General features: G+C 38.3%; 1 protein-coding gene across 7 annotated transcripts in view; it reads left to right on the top strand.

The window, feature by feature from the left end:
* The window catches only part of EXPH5 (exophilin 5), a 70,614-nt gene extending 61,327 nt beyond the window's left edge, over nucleotides 1–9,287 (top strand). For all 7 annotated transcript variants that reach the window (XM_024766328.1, XM_024766336.1, XM_024766345.1 and 4 more), the window contains one exon: nucleotides 1,380–9,287. In XM_024766328.1, coding sequence (XP_024622096.1) covers nucleotides 1,380–6,763 — 5,384 coding nt within the window. In that variant the 3' untranslated portion in view covers nucleotides 6,764–9,287. The remainder of the gene's footprint in view (nucleotides 1–1,379) is intronic.
* The last annotated feature ends 10,329 nt before the right edge of the window (nucleotides 9,288–19,616 follow it).

Consider the following 19,616-nt stretch of genomic DNA (forward strand, 5'->3'; position numbering starts at 1 on the left):
GAAGAAAAAACTATGAACAGCTTGAAAGGGAAAACAGAAATCAAAGAGATTTCATTATAATTTGCTTTAAAGACAGATTTATGTAGTTTTCTTTTCTTTTTGCCCTGCCTTATATTTTGGCATTGCTTGATTATTTTATTTGTGGATGTAGGAAATAAATTATTTCAGGGACAGGAGAAAAATAATTTTTTTCATTAAAACATTGACAAATATTTTCCCTGAAGAATTCCTTAGTTACAGATCTTTCATGCTCAAGACTAGTTCTTTTGCTGGCTATGCGAACTTAATAGCACCAACTTACAAATAAAATAGAGTAGAGAAAATTCAGAGCAGATATCAAAAACCCCTTCAGCACCTGTCCTAACATAATTGGTATATTATAAGTACGTCTCACTTACATTCACTCAGATACCAATATACCTCACTTTCCCTGTCATTGAAGAGTTAAAATTACAATTTTATTTTGTTTTTTTTTTGCTGTATGTGGGCCTCTCACTGTTGTAGCCTCTCCCATTGCAGAGCACAGGCTCCGGACACGCAGGCTCAGCGGCCATGGCTCACGGGCCCAGCCGCTCCGCGACATGTGTGATCTTCCCGGACCGGGGCACAAACCCGTGTCCCCTGCATCGGCAGGTGGACTCTCAACCACTGTGCCACCAGGGAAACCCCTAAAATTACAATTTTTAATGACAAGTAATTTTAATTAACCAAAGAGAGTGCACCATTTTATGTAACTCAGAAGGATAGATTTCTGTAAACCAAAAAGTTCTTCAGCAATTTAAATAATCCCATAACTTATTTCTCATGTCAGATTTTATTTTTTTAATGAACATTTCTTAAAAAAATACACAATCTACTCATATTTATTGTAACATGAATATGATAAAATATATCTGTTACCATCCAAATAGGTATGTTAATAAATTGGATGCTAAACTTTTGGCAGTAATGTGCAACTAAGTACAACTAAGAACTCACATGTTATTTACAGACTTTCATATCTTTTACAATCCCCTGAGGTAAACATAATTGGAAACATTATAGCTACCTAGTGACACAAAAGATTCACTAGAAACCATGATTAAAATTTACTGTTAGGGGAAAAAATGTGGCTTTTATGTTCTTAAGACATTTTGGAAGGTCAACTTTGAAAATGTGTGATTTGAAGAAGTGTGAAAATGAAAAAGAAACTTCCATTACAGGCTTGTAAAAGTCAAACTATCTTAAAGACATAATCAAAGTTAATGTCATAACATTTATGGTGATATGATCTAAAAATTATAAGGGATTATGTTTCTTCAAGTGGAGCCTTCAACAACTCAAAATATTATTAGACTGTAAAATCTTATGCAAAAAAATGATGTATATTCTCCTTTTAGTTTTAGATGATTTGGATGGAAAACTGGCTCAGGAACAGTCTCCAAGCTCATTGAATGCCAGAACACCTCTCAACTATGGATCAAGAACACAGTTCAGTCATTTTTACTCCAGTGGGAATAAACACCGTAATATCACAGCAAAGCATAAAAATTACTGTAATGAAACTTCTAATATGTCTATCTATGACGTCCTAAGACCAGGAACCCCTAAGGAAGGTTTTAAAACCTTTTCTCCTAGAACAAGGACAATCTGTGATATGTACAAAACAAGGGAACCCAGAGTCTTAAAAGAAGATAATGTGCAAAAGAATATTTTTGGTAGTATTTCTCTGTATTTTGACAGCAGACAACAATCAGCCTCACCAGCTACAGGGTATTTCACAGCAAGAAGCTTACCTTTTTCAGCCACAACTCAGATCAAGACTGGGTTTATACCACCAAGCCACCAACAGAGCCCAAAGAGAACTCCTTTATCATCTATCATATGGAATAGATCAGATTCCTCTAGAGATAGGCAGAACCAGGAAGAGTTCCTGAGGGCACCATCACCAATGGAAATTGACCTTGCTGACCAGTATATGTATCCCAGGTGTTTTCAGGAGGATAGGAGATATGAATTTTACCATTCACAGAGTGTTCACCAAAGTGTTGGTTTAAATGCCCCCATGAATAATGCAATGAGTGCTGACCCATTTGAGAACTCAGAGAATATGCTGTTCTACCATGAAGATAACCCATTTACTGGGTCTTTCCTTAGCAATACCTTTGGATGCAGCAGGGAACAGAGATTTAGACAAAGTCCTTTTGGGGGCCAACAGGAAGAACATTCTTCCTGGTCTGACTTTCATCAAAGCAGGAAACCATTCACTTCTTCTGACAGAGACTTTGAAATGATCTCCATTGAAGGAAATAGAGCATTTTTAGCTGGTCATTGTCATAGTGTTCCTTCTCAACACTGGGGGTCATTTTCTCCTAGGTACAGGACAAATATTTCCAGAAACCAAGAGAAGCCACATCCCTCACAGTTTGATTCTCAGGCATCCACACTGGAGAGCATGGAGGTGTCACAAGTTAAAAGGAACCAGTCTACTCATTTTAGTGCACCAAATGTTTGCCCCATGTCTGGTTCTAGCTATCACATCAAATCCGGTGGGTTAGAATGTCAACAGGACAGTTCTCCTATGGAACTACATATAAACAAAGAACCTTACTCATTTGGAAGTGCTCAAACTCTAGCATCCTCATTCAAAACTACCTTCCCACAGATTTCTGATGACAGAGGGAATCCTCAGAGTCCCAACTTTCAGAATCCCACAGTCACTTTGCAGAAAATTAAGCCTGCTTCTCTTCCAATCAGAAACTATACAGAAGTCACTGGGACCAACAGTGATTCAGTTGATTCTCCACCTCTGACTGAAAGCCAACCCAATATCTTGGTCACGGAAGTGAATAATGAGAAAGACTTGAATGGATCTGTTTTGGAAAAAGACAAACAACTAAACAAGATAGACCAGACAACCATGACAGGTGAAATACCCCAACTTGTTTCACAGACAGTAATTTCTAACCCTTTACCTGATTTTCAAAATCTCCTCTTTCAGGACTCAGCCAAGAGCAACAGATTTGTTTTTAATGCATCTACGACAATAAGTTCAAAAAGTTTGCCTGGAGAGATTTCCAGGAGAGATATCTCCAAAATTCATAAAGCCAATGAACTAAAAAAAGATAAGAGTTATACTGGGAACAGAAAACTTGCCTCAGCAACTTCCTTTCCTTTCATTCAGGAAAGCAGAACAACATCACCTTCTCTCAGCCCAAATCAAGGTTGTCACCAGGAATTAACAGTAAGTAATAAAGATATTTCAAACATTATTAAAAATAACCACAGGAGTCCTGAACGTACTGATAATCAAAATGCACAGTCTTCAGAAAAGCCTGCTGTTTTAGATACCAAGGAAGAACCATGTACCACAACTTATTCTACCAACTGTAGCAAGTCACCTGCCGACCACAATATGCCATGTGATTCTTTAGATCTGTCATCAGGTACACTACCAGATTCCTTACCATCAAATGATTCTTGCCTTGATGCTTTGGTGATTCCTTCTACTGCAGGGTTCTCCTGGAAATGTCCTTCAAGCAAAGATCTGTCTCTGGGAGAAAGAGAAGAAAAAGACAATGATTGCAAGAACCAAAATAGTCAATTTTCCCTAAGCCTCTCAGAAAACCAAAAGAGTAATGTTAATTGTATGCCTGTACATAATGAAGTGGTTGATGTTGTCAAATGCCATTCACATCCTCCTTTCAGGGATGGAAAGGGAAAAGGAAAAATAAGACGACGTATATCCTATACCGAAAAATTAAGCAAAACGGAAAGTAGATCAATACCCACAAGTGACAGCAGTAACCTCATTGAGGGAACTGAAAGCAATTCCAAGCCTCCTGAGCTTCACACAATTTATTGTACCTTACCAAGAAAATCAGCCAGTTTTCTCATCAATAACAGGAAGTCTGAAAGTAAGATAATGCCTTCTTCGTTTAGGAATGAGCAACTTGCATTCCAAATCAAAAATGATGTGGAAGATCCAGTAGAGAAGTACACATCAAACAAATTCAGTCCCAGTTCTTGTGAGTCAGAGAGCAAATATTCCGGAGTAGTTTCAGACTCAGTCTCAGTACCATCTGAAGCCACAGAGGAGATGACAAATATGACAAACATTGGATCTGCTTCTGTTAGAAAAGGACCACTTCAAGTCCTCATCAAGGGGGCTGTGTCATGTCGCTCAGGGGTGCCATATTCCTCAACTGGAAGAGATGAAAGAGAAAAAGGTTTAGTCTCAGATACAGATGCTTCTATTATAACACTAAAGCCTTGGGAGAGACTCATTAACCCTCTGGGAAGTGACTCATCTGTTCGGGAGTGTTCTTTAAGCAAAAGACACCACCAGAAGGAATACTTTCAAGAATGCACTGAAAAGAATGGTAGAATTTCTGCCTCCAGGACAGGTATATTTTCCCATCCAAATGAACACCCTTTACCTTTTTCTGCAGATTTGTCAGGCAAAGAAAGTGGGAAAACATTACATAAATTTAAGACTACTAGCATGTTTTCTGTTTCTGGTGATGAAGATAATGTGAAATGTCTTGAGGTGATTTCAATATACTATACTCTACCAAGGAAACACAGAAAAAAGTTCTGTAACCTTCTTCAAAAGTATACACAAAATATCGATTCACTTACAGAATTAACTAAAGTGGGGACTGAAATATCTCCTAATGCTTTAGAAAAAGACAAACTAAATTGTTCTACACAAAAGCAGTCAGGACCACCTTCATCTAAAGATCTAAAGATGCAGGTCAGCTCTGCTCAGGAGAACAGCCATCTTTCTCACACCACTGAAAATATGACTGGTTTACAATTACCGAGTTTTAGGTCCTCAGAGCCTACATTACAGGAAATTGCTTCTATTGAAGCAGATGTTTCTCTTCATAAAGGAGAACCTAAATCTAGAGAGATTTCCCCACACAACTTAGCTAAAACACCTTTATGTGATTCACAAAGCAAGAAAGAGAAAGGGGAAAAATTGCGAAGTGAAACCCTGTATACTTCACTAATGCTTCAGGGAAAAAAAGTTACAAGAGAGAAATCTGAAAATTGTCAGCAATCCATTAAATCAGGTAACAGTGATTTTTCTAACCTCCCAGCCCATTCAGAAGAGAATGTTGAAAATTCACAAATTATTAGAAGTTCTGGGGAGTGTACAAGTAGTGCTATAGCCATTACAGCTACTGGAAGTCTTCAGAAAGATATAACAGGTATAGCTATAGATGATAGCTCCAGTGGATTGCAGCCTGGGGAAGTAAGAGGGGAAATTAGAAAAGATTTCCCAAAAAACCCTGATAAACCACTTTCTGACTCAGAAAGCCAAGTCTTTGCTCTTACTCCAGCCTTGCATAAACTACAGCTTGATGAAAAGACTTGTTCAAGTGAACAAGATTTAGACAGTTTGCAGTCTGAACCCAGAGAACTACCTCAAAGAAGTCAGGAGGTAAATATGACAGAGAGCAAGGCTAAAGATGAAATGCAGGAGTTGGCATGGAATCAACCTTCACTTCTTGAAGGAAGTAATAAAATTAAAAAAAGCTTGGATGACCTAGAAAAAGGGGAAAACAGATCTTCAGTTAAACACAGATTGGCAGTTATGTCCAAAACAAGCAGAAAATTTCCAGCTGAAGATTTATACACCAGAAGACATGTAACTACTATCTTTCCTCAAAGTGGGAACAATTCTGGCTTTAGCACCTTATCCCCTGGCACACCAGAGTGCAACCCACACTCCCCTGTGCCTACGTTAAAGTCCACAGAATCCACAGATGAAAGCAGGTTAAGTAATGATGGAGTAAGTGTGGAGAAATCCGAGGACCCTCTCCAGGTTACTACAATAACCAACAGAGAAACTTCTGCACACGTAAGCAATCAGAAGTCTAACAATATTTCACAGCCACATCAAAATGAGTTTAAAAAAATCTCAGAATCACAACTAAAGTATGAGAATTCTAAGGATGTAACAGTAGCTCAGATTTTGGAAGGAGAGTCAGAAGCCCTGGCCCAACCCTCATTGATCAGCCTCAAGGAAGCAGATTTCCCTGACCATCAGAGGGGGCTGAACCCTCCTTTTCAATTGGAGCCTGCAGAGAAATCTACAGTAAGCATGCCACTGGCCAGTTTTCAGCAACAACAAAGGAGTGCTTCATCTCTGGAGTGGGAACCTGAGCCACACCCCTATCATTCAAAGAGTTTAAAAAGCATCAATGTGCACGGTGCTCTACTACGAAAAAGTCATCCTCCAAAATTCAGAGAGCGTCATTTTTCTGAAAGTACTTCTATTGACAATGCCCTGAGTCAACTGACCCTTGGGAATGAATTCTCTAACAACAGTGGGTACAGTCGAAGATTCAAATCTTTTTCTGAACTACCCTCCTGTGATGAAAATGAAAGTTGGGCTTTGTACAACAGCGGGCCAAAAATGGGTCCTAGGTCTGCAACATCTATATCCAGACCTATTGACTATGGGATATTTGGGAAAGAACAACAACTGGCTTTCTTGGAGAATGTAAAGAGGTCACTCACACAAGGAAGATTATGGAAACCAAGTTTTCTTAAGAACCCTGGCTTCCTGAAAGATGATGTAGTTAACCCTCCTAACCCAACAGAGTCATCAAGTTCTAATTCTCCTAGTAATCAGATGCCAAAAGATGGCTTATCTCTAAGTGCACCACTTAATATCTATGAAGATGATCCAGTAGACTCAGATTGTGACACAGACACAACCACGGATGACGAATACTACCTGGATGAAAATGACAAAGAGTCAGAACTGTGAAGCTTTTTCTATAAAATGTATAACCTTTTCACCAAAAGTTTGTAATGTAAATAAAGTGCAAATATGTATGTCTACGGAAAGGACAGACATTAGAGAAAAAAAAAATCTAATCTGGGCAGTTCCTGCTCTGAAACAATCCAAATTCTCTTTTTTCCCCCCTCCACACCCTATATATAGACTTCCTGAATTCTAGAGCAATGAATTCTTGTTTAGAGGGATTCTCTGCTGTTTTCTTCCTCCGTATATATCCTTGGCCTTCTGCCACTCAGCCCAAACTTAATCTCTAATTCACTGTCCAGTTTTGGTTTTCTGCTCTATTTTCCCCCTAACTTTCTTATACCTTTCATGGTGATTTACAACTTTAATATCCCAGCACAACAGCAAAACTCTGTCTTGCCTCTTCCGTACCTTATATTCATGGCATTTAATAAAATGTAGGGTGATAACAATGGAGTAAGTATTATTATCCTGTCTGACTCATCAACATTTAGGAGGTTTAGAGTTTGGGTTTTTTGGGGTTTTTTTCTTTTGAGCAAAGATAAGGGCATATCTATAAGGACATCCTGTTTTATCCATAGTGGAGCCAGGGAAACACATATTTGAAGTGCTTGTTGAGATAGTAGGTGAAGAGATAAATCCCTAGTAAGCCAAAGAACATTAGTACTCCTAGGAATTCCTTTGAAATAGTTTCTAGGATGGTACAGAGGGTGGCTTTGCCACAGAATTTCTGCTTAGGAAGGGAACATAACTGAAGGGTAGAGATAAGCAGACATCCCTTCATGAGACTGACATCCTTACTGCAGCTCTCTCAGCAACTGTTCCTTTTTTCTTCCATTTCTCCAGAACCATCCATTTAAATTTTTTCTTTATTTGCAGGATAGAACACTTTTTTCCATGTGAGACATTTTAGTTGCAAGTGGTAGCCTTGGTCAAGTCCCTAAAGTACTACCAAGTCAGATCTGACACCTTGGGTTTCACAGGCTTCTTTGCCAGATCATTTACCAGACCCTTGGAAATTAGAAGGCAGAACTTCTAAGGGCTCATCACTATGATTCCTTCAATAATTTATCTAGACTAAATAACTTGTCACACCCACTGATAACTTGGCTTTCCTAACTCTTTATTTGCCATGCGGAATTTTTGGGGTTTTCTCTCCTCCTAATCAGCATAAAGACCAATAAATAGGTGGCAGTGAAGCTAATCTGCTAGAACTACAGAAATCATGCCATCCTGGATCTTAGTACTGTGAGGGTCAACATGAATGGATTTCATCTTGTTTGGTTTATATTTGCTTCCTGGCCTCATTTTAGTTTCCATTTTTCTCACCTAGTTTGTTTCATCCATATAAATTAAGGATAATGATAGGTGTTGGGGAAGTATGCAGAAATTTGGAACTGATAGAAATGCAAGAAAGGACTATATTATTATTATCCTCCTAACCATTGCCTTGCCTAGAAGCAAAATGCCAGAGCTAGTTTGCATTGTTCCCATGAAACTCAAAACTAAGGAAAATGAGGTAATTACATGAAAGCTATTTCTTCAACCTATAAATTGTCTTAAACTTCAAGCTCTGGCCAATCCTGACCTCAAAGAGACTGACAGTAGAATTCTAAATCAACTGTTCTAAACGTTTCCATTTAAATTTGTATGGTGAAGAATAAATAACAGTTTATTCTTTGTTTCATGTATGTTTGTAAATTCTACCTTCCTTTTTCTATTTATCTGATAATTTAAATAAAATTCATAAACCATGACCTATGTTTTCTATTTAATTTTAAAATATTCGAAGTTAATATTTTAATATTAAGATTCTTGGTTTTTTAAATGATTATTTACCAATCTATTTCGGTAAATATTCTGAGTCTACACGTATGTTACAAAAGGTGAGATGAAGTTTGCTTATTTTTCACTGAATTTAGCCTATATCAACAATTAGGTAAGTTAAGGTCAGGCTAAACAACTACTTTGGGACCCTGCTTCTCTGTACTAGAATCTACCATCTGAATTCAAAGGTCATTGATGGCCAATGCTCATTGCACTATTTGTAATATTTGCTTGTTGGTCTGGCTCAAAAGTCAAGCAAACAGAAAATTCATGAAAATAGCACCTTCTATAATTTTATACCTTTATAAAGCACTTCATTAAAGAAGTATAGCAAATGTCTATGTATTTTAACATACAAACTGCTGCTTTTTAATATTCATGTTTGGTATAGCTATAATAATTTATAATAGTCATTTTTATACTCATAACTCGTTTTCTAAAATATATAATCATCATTAAAGTAAATAGTCACATAAATGGAGTAAATAATGAGGGAATCAATACTAATAAGTATCTGGTAAATTATTAACTTGTTTAAATAATAGACTTCTATGGCCATAAATTTTACATGTAAAGTCCATTTAAAATAGGGCTTAGGGGCTTCCCTGGTGGCGCAGTGGTTGAGAGTTCGCCTGCCGATGCAGGGGACGTGGGTTCGTGCCCCGGTCCGGGAAGATCCCTCATGCCGCGGAGTGGCGGGGCCCGTGAGCCATGGCCGCTGAGTCTGCGCGTCCGGAGCCTGTGCTCCGCAACGGGAGAGGCCACAACGGTGAAAGGCCCGCGTAACGCAAAAAAAATAAAATAAAATAAAAAGTAAAATAGGGCTTAATGAGATTATTTTAATTTTTAGAGACTTCCCTCTAAATAATTTACTCCCTTATATTGTAAATACATCGCTGTTAATAAAACTCCAACTGCTACTAACAAGGTTTTGGCTGATGATAGGCTAATAAAAGCTGCTTTGTGTAGGAGGTACATGTGTGCCTGTACTTGAGGTGGTGAAAGAAAGTCCACTTACGTTATGGTAAAGCTAGGTGTCAAACTGGAATATCCACACGTCCATAAAAGTAATATACTCCATTGAATACCAGAGGGTTAAAGAGGCCTTTTTGCTAAGAGTTTATTGTTAATAATAGTAATAATGCTTCAGAATAACCCATTTAAATGTACAGTGTAGATATGTGAATATTTTACTTTGAGGCTCTTTGTGACTGGCACTTCTGTGTTTCTGAAACATGTAATAAGCCTTAAGCACTTTTGTTTAAAATGTTGTCAAATAATTCTTTTATGTACTTGTTCTCAAACCTGTTCTCTAGATATGAAATGTGTTACAAGACAAGGTACACATTTGAAACAATGCCTGTGTTGAAATAAATGATTTAAATAGATGCATTATTTGACTTGGTTTTTATTCCCATCCTCAAATGATTATTTTTAAGTGTGAAAGTTTCAGGAAGAATACAAAAAAGAAAATGGGGGGTGGAGTGTGGTGGACAAAAGTATTCAAATAAATCTTACTGGTGGCTATTGAATAAGATCAGCCATATGAGTGGTTTTAGTAAACAATGACTCCTTCTCTCTTCTCCTTCCATTTGTACCAAAAAGCAACCAACCAACAAGTGGAGATCAATGTACTTGGCTGCAAAAGAGAGGAGGAATGAGGAGGGTCTGGCATTTCTCTCTGAGAGTGAAGGAAGAGGAAGCCCCGTGGAGTTGAGCCATCTACTGCCCAGTAGCACTTATGAAAGATAAGCAGAACTTTCCAGTTGAAATGTAAGACATGCTATGTTAATTCCTGCTAAACAAATTAGTAGATTTGTACTAATCTTTTATCTTTTCTAGAAAAGGAACCCAAAGCCATCTCTCTACCAAGGACAGGAGAGTGTCATCATCTTGAATATGAGCAGTATTTTATTCAAAATATTTTTACTGTCCTTTATTAAAATTTAAAATACATTAGATCAGCTAGGATTTTTAGTTGTAGACAATATAATCCTCTCTAGGTGGTTCAAATAGAAAAGGATTTATTAAAGCATATATACTTTGCTCAGAAACACATTGGTAGGGCTCAGGAGATAAACATTAGGCTGAAATTCTAGGTCCAATTCCTAAAACCATGCCATAGATTATTGGACTGCCATGGGAGCTTCTGTCCTTGTTATGACCAGGAAGATGCACAATCAGGATGTTGGCTGAATCATATTTATTTGCCCCAGAAACCACTCCAATAGAAATAAAAAGCACTAATATGCATAGAGTTACACATAATCATTTGTATTGCTACAATGTTTGTTGTGGCAAAAACCAGAAATAAAGTGAATACCTAATAAGAAGTGACAATATATTATGAACACCCACATATGTAATATGATGAAACCATTAAAAAATAAAGTATAACTATACAAGTTGACTTAGAAAAATTTGCATGAGGTACTATTGACTGAGAAATACAAAATCTCATTTTTGTAAAGCATTAACCAAGAAACCTGCATATGCATGTGTATGTATGGAGGGCTACATACTAGGCTATTAATGTTGGTTGTTTTGTGGCCAGACTGGGGGGGTGAGGTGGGAAGGTATGTTCAAGAACAGCAGAAAAGAGAGAGAAGAGGTAGCCAAGACCCTTCCAAAAAAGAAACTATAAATATACACACACATGTGTATACATAGGTATCTATGTGTGTGTGTAATTATGATTGTATTTATGCACTTAGAATATTTTATCAGTGGGTATACAGATAAAAAATGAGGGACAATTTTTTTAAAAGATTTACTATCCAGGAGAATATTTAATAAGTTATTTTCTTTTAGAAAATTAATATTTGTACTACAGTCTGTGAAACATTGTGGGTTTTTTTTTCAGTTGTATTGAGATATAATTGAGATACAGCACTGTATAAGTTTAAAGTGTACAGCATAATGACATGACTTACCTATATTGCCAAATGATTGTCACAATAAGTTTAATTAACATTCATCATCTCATACAGATACAAAAAGAACAGGTGGGTAGAAGAAGATTGTTTTTTTCCTTGTGTTGAGAACTTTTAGGAAACATTGTGTTTTAATAAATGCTAGCACTAATTTTCCCTCTGAGCCCATGCTTTCTATCCCATCCATCCTTTCCAGATTATGCTGTCATTGCAGTCTAGAGTAAACTCAGAAGTACTTCTAGAAATGCTTTGGAGGTATGCAGTCGTTGCTGATATGATTGTCTTCTCAGTAGACACTTCTTTTCTTTGGCAATTCCATTCTCCAACTGACACCCCATCACCACCACCACCACCACCACATCTTCACTGTGGAAAAATCAATGTTCTTACAAGACCCTAAGAGTCTGAGTACAATTGATTGGTTCAGGAATGAGTGCCTGATTCAGACTGGACCAATAAGTAGTGTGTTTTAGGAGGAAATACACCTGTATTCTGATTCTAAATGCAAGTTAATATTTAAACCAGTTGTCTCATAATCTAAAATCCACCCTTGGAACTGTAATGTATGGAAATGCAGCCACTGAGTTTATATCCCCAGCACCTTGCAGAATGCATGACAAAAAGTGGGTGCTGAATAAATATTACTGAAATAATCAAAAATAAATTTTTATGAATTTTTATGAGATCTAAGCTTGTCTAAGCCCAAGTAAGGTTTTTATTAATAACATTGAAAATTAGACAATTCTCTAATGTTAAAAGATGAATTTATTATAATGACACAGGGATATCCCAGAAACCAAGGGCAAAGATGCTGCTTATGAACTGTACCAAGCCTCTATAGTGCACTGTATAGAAAACCCAGAGAGTTTTCTATATTTCTCCTCCATTTTCAGTCTAAATGCAAAAAACATGACGTTTACGTTGCCTCTGTTTAAGAGAATAGTTACAATTTGAAATCTCTTAACCCTGATTTTAAACTCCCAAGGAAAAGATTCCGACTGGTTCGGTATGAGGCAGGTCCTAAACTATGGACCAATCAACTATGGCCATGGGTTAAGGTCATGTTTTGCAAAGCCTCACTGTTAACTCTGGATTGTGTAGTATACTAAAAAAAAAAAAAAAAAGAGGAACAGTTTCTAGAAAAGGTAGAAAATGATGAACTGAGTGAATAATCAATAGCTGTGAATTTTACATAGCTTTAATGTGAAGACTCCAGGGGCCAGTGCAATTCATAAAAGCATACATATTGAATGTTGACCTTCCAGAGTCACACACAGACTATAATTCTAGGTGTCTGAGATTGGACCTCAATATATAGATGAATGTGAAAGGGAACAGAAAACTTCTTGAAGTGTGTCATTTATTTCAACTTTTGTGCATGACTTTTGTCCTGCCTGGAATGCCCTTCTCCCCCTCTTCCTGCAGCAAATTTTTATTTGACCTTCATGAGTCAGCATAGATGTCATCTCTTTCAGAAAGCATCTCAGTTCTCCCAAGTTTGGGTTAACTGGGCCTCATCTGATGTACTTATGCTGGTAGAGGCAATCTGCCATGGGCCCTGGACATATCTGAACATTTTTGCTGGGTATGCCAAGAATGTAAGTTCTTGACTATTCTTTACCCATGGTGTAAAGGTACAGGGTGTGTTTGCAGCAAGCATCCTAGAGGGATGAGAAAACATCTCCCCACTGACAAGGAACAGACTTAATTCCCCTTACTCTAAAAATGGTAAGCCCCTGAATTTAGAGTGTATCTCTTGTAATGCAACTCACTTCAGGCATCCAGGACAGGCCTTTTGCATTGTCCCCACAGGACTTTTGTTGGGGGGGGAGGTGGGTGGAGAGAGTGTATTCATTTGCTAGGGCCACCATAACAAAATTCCACAGACTGATTGGCTTAAATGGCAAGATTTATTTTCTCACAGTTCTGGAGGCTAGAAGTCCAAGATCAAATTTGATTTCTCCTGACTCCTCTCTCCTTGGATTGCAGATGGCTACCTTCTCACTGCATCCTCACATGGTCTGTCTCCTGTAACCAAGAACTCCTGGTGTCTCTCTGTGTGCCCAAATTTCCTCTTCTTACTAGGACACCAGTTAGATTGGATTAGGGCCCACCCTAATGACTTGCTTTTGACTTAATCATCTCTTTAAAGGTACTGTCTCCAAATACAGTGATGTTCTGAGGTACTAGGGTTAACACCTCTACATATGAATTATGGAGGAACTCATTTCAGCATATAACAAGAGATATGGGGATCCAACACAAACCAAAACAAGCTCTGGTTACTGCTTTTACAATGAATAATATTGTTCTTTGTCTCTGACCCAGGAGTCTTGTGTCCTTTGACAGCATCCGTGAAACAGTAACAGACTAACTTATTAGCTTGTAAATAGGGTAAAATTTCAGACATTATACAGTTCTTGACACCCATGTTTTAGCACCTATAACACTATTTACATTTCCTCTTCATCTTTCTTCTCCACTAAACCACAGGAGCTGTGAAGTCAAAGTATAATGTGTAAAACATAGTAGGCATGGAATAAATGTTTGTTGAGTGAATGATATTATATTTATTATAAAGAATCTAGTCAAGGCATTGGTTGATTTGAAGAGATATACTTTTTAAGATATGGATTAGGATGAGAAAGAAAACAGGTTGCAATAGACTCAGTACAGCTAAACAAGTGTTCAGATACAATTATATGGCTTCCTTGATCTGTTCTCAAAAATAGTGTTACCACGTGTTATCTAATTTATTAGGCCATATTTTTTTAACATCTTTATTGGAGGATAATTGCTTTACAATGGTGTTTCTGCTTTATAAAAAAGTGAATCAGGTATACATATACATATATCCCCATATCTCCTCCCTCTTGCACCTCCCTCCCACCCTCCTTATCCCACCTTTCTAGGTGGTCACAAAGCACCAAGATGATCTACCTGTGCTATGTGGCTGCTTCCAACTAGCTATTTTACATTTGGTAATGTATATATGCCCATTCCACTCTCTCACTTCGTCCCAGCTTACCCTTCCCCCTCTCCATGTCCTCAAGTCCATTCTCTACGTCTGCGTCTTTATTCCTGTCCTGCCGCCAGTTCTTCAGAACCATTTTTTTTTTTTAGATTCCATATATATGTGTTAGCATACGGTATTTGTTTTTCTCTTTCTGACTTACTTCACTCTGTATGACAGACTCTAGGTCCATCCACCTCACTACAAATAACTCAATTTTGTTTCTATTTATGGCTGAGTAATATTCCATTGTATATATGTGCCACATCTTCTTTATCCATTCATCTGTCGATGGACACTTAGGTGGCTTCCATACCTGGCTACTGCAAATAGAACTGCAATGAATATTGTGGTACATGGGTCTTTTTGAATTATGCTTTTTTCAGGGTATATGCCCAGTGGTGGGATTGCTGGGTCGTATGGTACTTCTATTTTTCGTTTTTTAAGGAACCTCTATACTGTTCTCCACAGTGGTTGTTTCAATTTACATTCCCACCAACAGTGCAAGAGGGTTCCGTTTTCTCCACACCCTCTCTAGCATTTATTGTTTGTAGATTTTTTGATGATGGCCATTCTGACTGGTGTGAGGTGATACCTCATTGTAGTTTTGATTTGCATTTCTCTAATGATTTGTGATATTGAGCATCCTTTCATGTGTTTGTTGCCAATCTGTATATCATCTTTGTAGAAATATCTATTTAGGTCTTCTGCCCATTTTTGGATTGGGTTGCTTGTTTTTTTGATATCGAGCTGCATGAGATGCTTGTAAATTTTGGAGATTAATCCTTTGTCAGTTGCTTCATTTGCAAATATTTTCTCCCATTCTGAGGGTTGTCTTTTCATTTGTTTATGGTTTCCTTTGCTGCGCAAAAGCTTTTAAGTTTCATTAGGTCCCATTTGTTTATTTTTGCTTTTATTTCCATTTCTCTAGGAGGTGGGTCAAAAAGGATCTTGCTGTGATTTATGTCAAAGAATGTCCTTCCTATGTTTTCCTCTAAGAGTTTTATAGTGTCCTGTCTTACATTTAGGTGTCTAATCCATTTTGAGTTTATTTTTGTGTATAGTGTTAGGGAGTGTTCTAATTTCATCATTTTACATGTAGCTGTCTAGTTTTCCCAGCACCACTTATTGAAGAGGCTGTCTTTTCTCCATTGTATATTCTTCCCTCCTTTATCAAAAATAAGGTGACATATGTGCATGGGTTTATCTCTGGGCTTTCTATCCTGTTCCATTGATCTATATTTCTGTTTTTGTGCCAGTACCATACTGTCTTGATTACTGTAGCTTTGTAGTACAGCCTGAAGTCAGGAGCCTGATTCCTCCAGCTCGATTTTTCTTTCTCAATATTGCTTTGGCTACTCAGGGTCTTTTGTATTTCCACACAAATTGTGAAATGTTTTGTTCTAGTTCTGTGAAAAATGCCATTGGTAGTTTGATAGGGATTGCATTGAATCTGTAGATTGCTTTGTGTAGTATAGTCATTTTCATAATGTTGATTCTTCCAATCCAAGAACATGGTATATCTCTCCATCTGTATCATCTTTAATTTCTTTCATCAGTGTCTTATAGTTTTCTATAGTTTCTATAGTCTATAGTTTTGTCTCCTTAGGTAGGTTTACTGCTGGGTATTTTATTCTTTTTGTTGCAATGGTAAATGGGAGTGTTTCCTTAATTTCTCTTTCAGATTTTTCATCATTAGTGTATAGGAATGTAAGAGATTTCTGTGCATTAATTTTGTATCCTGCAACTTTATCAAATTCATTGATTAGCTGCAGTAGTTTTCGGGGAGCATTTTTAGGATTCTCTTTGTATAGTATCATGTCATCTGCAAACTGACAGCTTTACCTCTTTTCCGATTTGGATTTCTTATATTTCTTCTTCTTCTCTGATTGCTGTGGCTAAAACTTCCAAAACTATGTTGACTAATAGCGGTGAGAGTGGACAACCTTGTCTTGTTCCTGATCTTAGAGGAAACAGTTTCAGTTTTTCACCATTGAGAACGATGTTGGCTGTAGGTTTGTCATATATGGCCTTTATTATGTTGAGGTAGGTTCCCTCTATGCCTACTTTCTGGAGGATTTTTACCATAAATCGGTGCTGCATTTCGTCAAAAGCTTTTTCTGCATCTATTGAGATGATCATACGGTTTTTATCCTTCAATTTGTTAATTTGATTGATTTGCGTATATTGAAGAATCCTTGCATTCCTGGGATAAACCCCACTCGATCGTGTTGTATGATCCTTTTAATGTACTGTTGGATTCTGTTTGCTAATATTTTGTTGAGGATTTTTGCATCTATGTTCATCAGTGATATTGGCCTGTAGTTTTCTTTACTTGTGACATTTTTGTCTGGTTTTGGTATCAGGGTGATGGTGGTCTTGTAGAATGAGTTTGGGAGTGTTCCTCCCTCTGCTATATTTTGGAAGAGTGTGAGAAGGATAGGTGTTAGCTCTTCTCTAAATATTTGACAGAATTCCCCTGTGAAGCCATCTGGTCCTGGGTTTTTGTTGGAAGAATTTTAATCAGTCTCAATTTCAGTGCTTGTGATTGGTCTGTTTATATTTTCTATTTCTTCCTGCTTCAGTCTCATTACGTTGTGCTTTTCTAAGAATTTGTCCATTTCTTCCAGGTTGTCTATTTTATTGGCATAGAGTTGCTTGTAGTAATTTCTCATGATCCTTTGTATTTCTACAGTGTCAGCTGTTACTTCTCCTTTTTCATTTCTAATTCTATTGATTTGAGTCTTCTCCCTTTTTTTCTTGATGAGTCTGGCTAATGGTTTATCAATTTTTTTTTATCCTCTCAAAGAAACAGCTTTTAGTTTTATTGAAATTTGCTATTGTTTCCTTCATTTCTTTTTCATTTATTTCTGCTCTGATCTTTATGATTTCTTTCCTTCTGCTAACTTTGGGGTTTTTTGTTCTTCTTTCTCTAATTGCTTTGGGTGTAAGTTTAGGTTGTTTATTTGAGATGTCTCTTGTTTCTTAAGGTAGGATTGTATTGCTATAAACTTCCCTCTTAGAACTGCTTTTGCTGCAACCCATAGGTTTTGGGTCATCGTATTTTCATTGTCATTTGTTTCTAGGTATTTTCTGATTTCCTCTTTGATTTCTTCAGTGATCTCTTGGCTATTTAGTACTGTGTTGTTTAGCTTCCATGTGTTTGTATTTTTTACAGATTTTTTCCTGTAATTGATATCTAGTCTCATAGCGTTGTGGTCAGAAAAGATACTTGATATGATTTCAATTTTCTCTAATTTACCAAGGCTTGATTTGTGACCCAAGATATGATCTATCCTGGAGAATGTTCCATGAGCACTTGAGAAGAAACTGTATTCTGTTGTTTTTGGATGGAATGTTATTAGGCCATATTCTACTATCATCCAGTACCAGCTAAACCTCAGATTACTTCTCTGAATAAAAAATTTAGTATTTATTTTGAAAGAATGCAAACACAATGTGTTCCAAACAACCTTTTAAGTGATAGCTAGAGCAGAGCAAATTTTTCAATTTAAAGTATGCAGACACTCCCAGAAAATAAAATTTAGCAGTGAAAGTAATGCTACACTTTAGCCCTGCCATTTATCAGTGCTTTACTATTGGTTTCTAAAAATTTTTCCGAAGTACAAAGAACACTATCTACAAACTCTGCTCAGTATTATTAAAATAGGTCAAGAGAAGTGGGGAAAATATGGTAAAGATTTTGCCCTGGTAAACCTTGGTCATAGCGGGAATGCTGAGCAGCCCAAGGGCCTGATTTTGGCGACTCTGGATTAAGAAATTATCAGGAGGATGCAGTCTCTGTTCCAGGGACTTCCCTGGTGGTGCAGTGGTTAAGAATCCACTGCCGGGCTTCCCTGGTGGCACAGTGGTTGGGAGTCCGCCTGCCGATGCAGGGGACACGGGTTCGTAGCAGCAACAACTACTGAGCCTGTGTGCTGCAACTACTGAAGCCTGCGTGCCTGGAGCCCATGCTCCACAACAAGAGAAGTCACTACAATGAGAAGCCCGCGCACTGCAACGAAGAGTAGCCCCCGCTCGCCACAACTAGAGAAAGCCTGCGTGCAGCAATGAAGACCCAACGCAGCCATAAATAAATAAATAAATAAATTTTTAAAAAAGAAAGAAATCCTGTGTCCATACTGGTACGTGAATTTTCCCTGGCTCACCCAGCCTGCGAAGAACTTTTATTTTCTTTGAATAGATTAAAACCATAAACAGATAAAAGAAGGAAAAATAATTAACTAATATAGATAAGATGGTCCAAAAAGAGAGGCAGACAGTGGCTTCCCGCTAATAGGGCCCTTGCCAGTCTCTTCCCAGATCCAACTTTCAGCATCTGAGGAGTAATCAAGACCAATCATTCCTCATCAATTACAGGGGACAGCAGCTTCTGACTTTGAGGTGACGCTCACCCACCAGCCTCAACCGTGACTTCTGCTACTCCAGTGCCCAGCTCCTGGCTCCTGGCTTGAGGCTTGGCCCAAACTCAGTGGATGCTCAGCAAACACTTGTTGAAAGAAGGGAAGCTAGGGTTAGGGGATTAGGGAGAACGGAGAGAGTCACAGTCCAGTGAGGGAGACTGCTGAGCAGAAAACAAACAAGAGATAGGTAATAAAATTTGGTGCTGATGTGAACAAAAGGGCTGGGAGATTTGGCCTTGTAGGGGATCAGGGGAGTGATATTTGCTCAGCGTCTCGTAAACCCAGTGAAATTCCTTGTTTGAAGGCATTTCCCTAAACTCTTCAAAGCTGTTCGCCGCTGGGCCTTTTCTCTAGTCCCCTAGCAATCACCACTGTGTTTGCGTCCTTCAAAACACGGTTTCCACTAAACAGGTGCCAAACTCCAGCAACCAGAGGTGGGGGCCGGGTGCAGCCTCAAGCACCCTGGTCTCAGTGTCCGCCTCTCGACCCTGGTCCTCAACCCTGCGCGGCTGGGGGGCGGGAGGGCGGTGGGGGAAGTGACGAGTCCATCGCGGACCCCCGGCAGCGCCCGACGCAGTAGCCTGTGGCGCGCCCTCGCGTTCCGGCCGGAAGGGGGCCGGAGGGGGGACGGCGGGCGGCGGCGCACAGCCCGCCCCGGG

The sequence above is a fragment of the Neophocaena asiaeorientalis genome, unplaced genomic scaffold (assembly GCF_003031525.2).
Source record: "Neophocaena asiaeorientalis asiaeorientalis breed wild unplaced genomic scaffold, Neophocaena_asiaeorientalis_V1.1 scaffold623, whole genome shotgun sequence".
NCBI lineage: Eukaryota > Metazoa > Chordata > Mammalia > Artiodactyla > Phocoenidae > Neophocaena > Neophocaena asiaeorientalis.